Genomic DNA, 7,225 nt, shown 5'->3' with positions numbered 1-7,225 from the left:
TAGGTGAAATTATGAGGGACTATGTAATAATCCACTGTGGTGCAATATTTCATGCAATAATCTACTGTGGTGCAATATTTCAGCTCCTGGGGGTGAAATGCATTGTAAATAGGCTCATGTAATATCTTGTTCCTGATCTCTTTCAAATACTGTACATTGCCCTGCTTTAGGTATTTTTGAGTAGTTGCTCAGAGATCCTTATGGCTGAAACACAGGTTTCTTTCTCCCAATGTGGGATCAATTATGTGAGTAATATTTGATTGTTCTTGATTTCCTGGTTGTTTAGCCTCTACTGCTGTTCCTGATTCTCTCCAGTGCTGCTTTGCCCTGTTTTTAGGTGCCTTTGATTTGCTTATTTGTGCTGTGTAAAATGTAACGTTCTGATGACGCTACTTTTATAGTCCTTGTGTGTATCGGTTCTAATGCTTTGTTGCCTTTATGTAACTTTTTATTTTAAGACTAAGTGTTCTTTGTTACTACTACTGACGTACGCATGTGGCGCGCGGAGTGGCAGCAAGTTACAGCAGCTGTGTCCTCGTTGTGTTTTTTCCTGTGTTTCTATGAAGTTCTGTTCTTAAGTGTCTGTTCTTATGGTGGTGTTTGTTCTTATGGTGTTATGTTGGTTGTTCTCTATTGCTGCTGTAACACAGAAATTTCCCCACTGTGGGATCAATAAAGTACCTACCTACCTACCTACCTACCTAGGAAAGCTGCCTCCATCCTCAAGGACCCCACCCACCCCCAGCACAGACTGTTTATACCCCTACCCTCTGGTCGGAGGCTCACTCTTTCTTTCCGACTGCCATCAGACTCCTAAACAGCTGACTCAGGATCTAACTCATGTAATTCCATCTGTACTGTTTACATACCATAATTTCTGGACTATAAGCTGCACCCACTATAAATGTAAGACGAAAAAACATTTTGTACATAACCGCAGGTGTCCACGTTGTAACATGAGATATTTCGACAGCCAGATCGATCACCTGTAACTTGAAAGCTGCATCATATGCATTTCATCGTGTGTTGTCCATGATGAGGGTGTGGGCATGAAACGACAAAAGTAGCGGCTTATAGTCTGGAAAGTACGGTACTTATTTTGCACATGCACAATTGCACACTCACTGCTGAGTATTTACACTCCACGGCTCCCACGTAGTATATAATCTCTCTGCATTATATTGTGTTCTTGTTATATTTTTATTTGCTGCTTTAAAGTGCCTTAGATTTGTGATTTTACTGCCTATTTAGATTTGTGCTATTGCTCATCTACTTTATATTTCACTTGTGTACTGGGTAAAATCAATGCACAGGGAAAATTACTGCAGTGCCAAGAATCATTTATTGAACAATATTATTGAAATGTGATTGTGGATAGGAAACAGGATCACCTTGTTAGTCTTTGTCGTTTGTCACTCTGCAGAGGAAGTCAGGTAGTCTGGTCACTTCTCGCCCAGGGTCTTCACAAACAACTCCGCTCCTGGTCAGCCCCCCTGCAACTTTTTTTTTTTTTTCCCTCTCTCTCCTTTACATTCTTTCCTTTTTAGCTCAGCCCTACACTGTCATCTTGGTGCTTTAATATCACTATTCAAATGCAAAACAGTGACAAACATATTTCTGAGCATTTAAAAATCAATAAAAGACAGCATATGATGCAAGATCTAAATTGCAACCTATTTAAACCTATTTATTGACAATATATAATGTCAGGCTGCCATATGGATTTGTCTTAATAATGACACAGGCAGCACACTTGTATTAAACTTTGCTCTTATAGGAAATTTGTTCTTCTGAGACATGGTTGTAGCATAGTTTTACCGACGTGTTTAAGCTTTTCCCATCAGTTAACCGCACATGTTATGTTTGTGTGCCAGCTTACACAACTAAAGGATATATGGGCTGTTTATAATTGCTCATTGAAATGTTTTCCCCGCACTTTTTTTAGTTTCTTTGTGCCGTTTAGATGGATGCATGTCAGACACAGTCAGTAAATGGCTGTGCGATACACTTTAACGGAGATGGGTAAATAACCTGGACACACATATGCAAAACCTGCCACACCGGTGTGACAATTAGGCTTCTCTCTTGTAAAAGTTTTCCTCAGTGTTTGAAAACACTTTCAATAAAGTACAAATCTCACCTTTATGTATCTTGCCCTAGTGGATTTTGTTGTCTTTTCCCCTCGTTCTGGGCAGCGGTTTCCTAAATAGTTCCATCGGACCTTATATACAGTATTGTTCAAAATAATAGCAGTACAATGTGACTAACCAGAATAATCCAGGTTTTTAGTATATTTTTTATTGCTACATGGCAAACAAGTTACCAGTAGGTGCAGTAGATTCTCAGAAAGCAAACAAGACCCAGCATTCATGATATGCACGCTCTTAAGGCTGTGCAATTGGGCAATTAGTTGAAAGGGGTGTGTTCAAAAAAATAGCAGTGTCTGCCGTTGACTGTACAAACACAAAACTATGTTGTACAAACGTTTTTGTTTCTAGGATTTAGCAATCCTGTGAATCACTAAACTAATATTTAGTTGTATGACCACAGTTTGTTATAACTGCTTCACATCTGTGTGGCATGGAGTCAACCAACTTGTGGCACCTTTCAGCTGTTATTACACTCCATGATTCTTTAACAACATTCCACAATTCATTTACATTTCTTGGTTTTGCTTCAGAAACAGCATTTTTGATATCACCCCACAAGTTCTCGATTGGATTAAGGTCCGGGGATTGGGCTGGCCACTCCATAACATTAATTTTGTTGGTTTGGAACCAAGACTTTGCTCGTTTACTAGTGTGTTTGGGGTCATTGTCTTGTTGAAACAACCATTTCAAGGGCATGTCCTCTTCAGCATAAGGCAACATGACCTCTTCAAGTATTTTGACATATGCAAACTGATCCATGATCCCTGGTATGCGATAAATAGGCCCAACACCATAGTAGGAGAAACATGCCCATATCATGATGCTTGCACCACCATGCTTCACTGTCTTCACTGTGTACTGTGGCTTGAATTCAGAGTTTGGGGGTCATCTCACAAACTGTCTGTGGCCCTTGGACCCAAAAAGAACAATTTTACTCTCATCAGTCCACAAAATGTTCCTCCATTTCTCTTTAGGCCAGTTGATGTGTTCTTTGGCAAATTGTAACCTCTTCTGCACGTGCCTTTTTTTTAACAGAGGGACTTTGCGGGGGATTCTTGAAAATAGATTAGCTTCACACAGACGTCTTCTAACTGTCACAGTACTTACAGGTAACTCCAGACTGTCTTTGATCATCCTGGAGCTGATCATTGGCTGGGCCTTTGCCATTCTGGTTATTCTTCGATCCATTTTGATGGTTGTCTTCCGTTTTCTTCCACGTCTCTCTGGTTTTGCTCTCCATTTTAAGGCATTGGAGATCATTTTAGCTGAACAGCCTATAATTTTTTGCACCTCTTTATAGGTTTTCCCCTCTCCAATCAACTTTTTAATCAAAGTACGCTGTTCTTCTGAACAATGTCTTGAACGACCCATTTTCCTCAGGCTTTCAAATGCATGTTCAACAAGTGCTGGCTTCATCCTTAAATAGGGGCCACCTGATTCACACCTGTTATTTCACAAAATTGATGACCTCACTGATTGAATGCCACACTGCTATTTTTTTAACACACCCCTTTCAACTAATTGCCCAATTGCACAGCCTTAAGAGCGTGCATATCATGAATGCTGGGTCTTGTTTGCTTTCTGAGAATCTACTGCACCTACTGGTAACTTGTTTGCCATGTAGCAATAAAAAATATACTAAAAACCTGGATTATTCTGGTTAGTCACATTGTACTGCTATTATTGTGAGCAATACTGTAGGTTGTGCTGCTTGTTGTGTGAGTGGTGTTGTTTTACCTGGATTGTTAGTTGCACAAATCATACATGACTGACAATATTTCTGAGCATAGGTAGAGAACCCTTTTGTGAACCAGCATGCATTGGACAGCGTCACCATTGAAGTGGGTCTTCACCCAAACAACAGGGGGACGCACTGAGCAAATTGCTGCTTGGCACACCAAAATAAGGGGAAGACAACAACAAACCCACAGGATTCGGGCAGTCTTCCTTTATATAATGCACACTGGCTGACAAAAATAAAATGGAAAAAGGTTTGACTAGAATAGTCTCAGTCAACTGATGGGTCTCTTGACTAATGACCTGACTAGACTACTTTCAGGGGACGGCCCTATTGCCAAACAATATAGTATTGATTGATTGTATCGTAGTTATGTAATCAAACAAACCACCTCACATTTTGAGTATAATCCTGATTGGCCCACATAATTTTTCATCCTTCCTTCACAGCATCGCTCTGGACCCTTTGTACCCATCTCAGTGTTCGTGGGAGACATTTGGCTATGCCACTGGAGGAGGATTTAATGGAGATGCTGAAGGTTTGTCTCCACTGAGGCTTTCCGGACAGCTCAACAGTCTGGGTTGTTCTGTCACCTTCCACCAAGGAGAGAGCGTCAGCATGGTCAAGCTCATAGAGCAGGTTAGACACACAGATGCCTTCACACACTAAGTCAGAGAGAGAGAGAGAGAGAGAGAGAGAGAGATTACATATGATAATTTATTTGCCTTGGGTGAATCTGCTCCAGGCACGACACACAACCTATGGCATCCGCAAGTGCTTCCTCTTCCTACTGCAGTGCCAGCTCAGTTTGGTCATCCTCCAGGTGAGAGAGGAGACTTCACAAACATAGAACATTTGAATGTTTATGCTGCACTAGGAGAAATGCACCTCTCTCATTTCTCCATGTATGTCATTGTATCCTTAATAAATGTGGTATACAGTCACAAATTGAAATAATAAATCTTTTGGAGAATTGAAGCAAAAATTGTGTTCTGACCAAATACAGTGCCTTGCAAAAGTATTCGGCCCCCTTGAACTTTGCGACCTTTTGCCACATTTCAGGCTTCAAACATAAAGATATAAAACTGTAATTTTTTGTGAAGAATCAACAACAAGTGGGACACAATCATGAAGTGGAATGAAATTTATTGGATATGTCAAACTTTTTTAACAAATAAAAAACTGAAAAATTGGGCGTGCAAAATTATTCAGCCCCTTTACTTTCAGTGCAGCAAACTCTCTCCAGAAGTTCAGTGAGGATCTCTGAATGATCCAATGTTGACCTAAATGACTAATGATGATAAATAGAATCCACCTGTGTGGAATCAAGTCTCCATATAAATGCACCTGCACTGTGATAGTCTCAGAGCTCCGTTTAAAGCGCAGAGAGCATCATGAAGAACAAGGAACACACCAGGCAGGTCCAAGATACTGTTGTGGAGAAGTTTAAAGCCGGATTTGGATACAAAAAGATTTCCCAAGCTAAACATCCCAAGGAGCACTGTGCAAGCGATAATATTGAAATGAAAGGAGTATCAGACCACTGCAAATCTACCAAGACCTGGCCGTCCCTCTAAACTTTCAGCTCATACAAGGAGAAGACTGATCAGAGATGCAGCCAAGAGGCCCATGATCACTCTGGATGAACTGCAGAGATCTACAGCGGAGGTGGGAGACTCTGTCCATAGGACAACAATCAGTCGTATACTGCACAAATCTGGCCTTTATGGAAGAGTGGCAAGAAGAAAGCCATTTCTTAAAGATAGCCATAAAAAGTGTCGTTTAAAGTTTGCCACAAGCCACCTGGGAGACACACCAAACATGTGGAAGAAGGTGCTCTGGTCAGATGAAACCAAAATCAAACTTTTTGGCAACAATGCAAAACGTTATGTTTGGCGTAAAAGCAACACAGCTCATCACCCTGAACACACCATCCCCACTGTCAAACATGGTGGTGGCAGCATCATGGTTTGGGCCTGCTTTTCTTCAGCAGGGACAGGGAAGATGGTTAAAATTGATGGGAAGATGGATGGAGCCAAATACAGGACCATTCTGGAAGGAAACCTGATGGAGTCTGCAAAAGACCTGAGACTGGGACGGAGATTTGTCTTCCAACAAGACAATGATCCAAAACATAAAGCAAAATCTACAATGGAATGGTTCACAAATAAACATATCCAGGTGTTAGAATGGCCAAGTCAAAGTCCAGACCTGAATCCAATCGAGAATCTGTGGAAAGAACTGAAAACTGCTGTTCACAAACGCTCTCCATCCAACCTCACTGAGCTCAAGCTGTTTTGCAAGGAGGAATGGGCAAAAATTTCAGTCTCTCGATGTGCAAAACTGATAGACATACCCCAAGCGACTTACAGCTGTAATCGCAGCAAAAGGTGGCGCTACAAAGTATTAACTTAAGGGGGCTGAATAATTTTGCACGCCCAATTTTTCAGTTTTTTATTTGTTAAAAAAGTTTGAAATATCCAATAAATTTCATTCCACTTCATGATTGTGTCCCACTTGTTGTTGATTCTTCACAAAAAATTACAGTTTTATATCTTTATGTTTGAAGCCTGAAATGTGGTAAAAGGTCACAAAGTTCAAGGGGGCCGAATACTTTCGCAAGGCACTGTAGGACCACTAACCATGACTGAACCTGCTCCATATCAGATTCACTCTCGCCACATCAGTCACTGACAATGAGAAGTTAGGTCCAATTATGGTGTAGCTGAGAGCAAAGCAAAGTTATTGATTTGAAGACATATGTGAAGAAAAAAATGACTACAGGTGCATCTCAATAAATTAGAATATCATGGAAAAGTCCATTTATTTCAGTAATTCAACTCAAATAGTGAAACTCGTGTGTTATATAAATTCAGTACACATAGACTGAAGTAGTTTAAGCCGCTGGGTCTTTTAATTGTGATGATTTTGGCCCACATTTAATGCTTTAATTACTACCTCAATTCAGCGTGGCATGGAGGTGATCAGTCTGTGGCATTGCTGAGGTGGTATGGAAGCCCTGGTTTCTTTGACAGTGGCCTTCAGCTCATCTGCATTTTTTTGGTCTCTCATTTTCCTCTTGACAATACCCCATAGATTCTCTATGGGGTTCAGGTCTGGTGAGTTTGCTGGCCAGTGAGGCACACCGACACCATGGTCTTTTAACTGACTTTTGGTGCTTTTGGCAGTGTGGGCAGGTGCCAAATCCTGCTGTAAAATGAAATCAGCATCTCCAAAAATCTGGTCAGTAGAAGGAAGTATGAAGTGCTCTAAAATTTCTTGGTAAACGGGTGGAGTGACTTTGGTTTAAAAAAAAAAAAAAAAAAAGTGGACAAAA

General features: G+C 40.7%; 1 protein-coding gene across 1 annotated transcript in view; it reads left to right on the top strand.

The window, feature by feature from the left end:
• The window catches only part of tmem94 (transmembrane protein 94), a 115,549-nt gene that overhangs the window by 88,475 nt on the left and 19,849 nt on the right, over positions 1-7,225 (top strand). The window contains 2 exon segments of the mRNA XM_020608888.1: positions 4,338-4,527; positions 4,634-4,711. Coding sequence (XP_020464544.1) covers positions 4,338-4,527; positions 4,634-4,711 — 268 coding nt within the window.

The sequence above is a fragment of the Monopterus albus genome, unplaced genomic scaffold, assembly GCF_001952655.1.
Source record: "Monopterus albus unplaced genomic scaffold, M_albus_1.0 scaffold96.1, whole genome shotgun sequence".
Lineage (NCBI taxonomy): Eukaryota > Metazoa > Chordata > Actinopteri > Synbranchiformes > Synbranchidae > Monopterus > Monopterus albus.
This window is presented reverse-complemented; position numbering and strand designations above follow the sequence as displayed.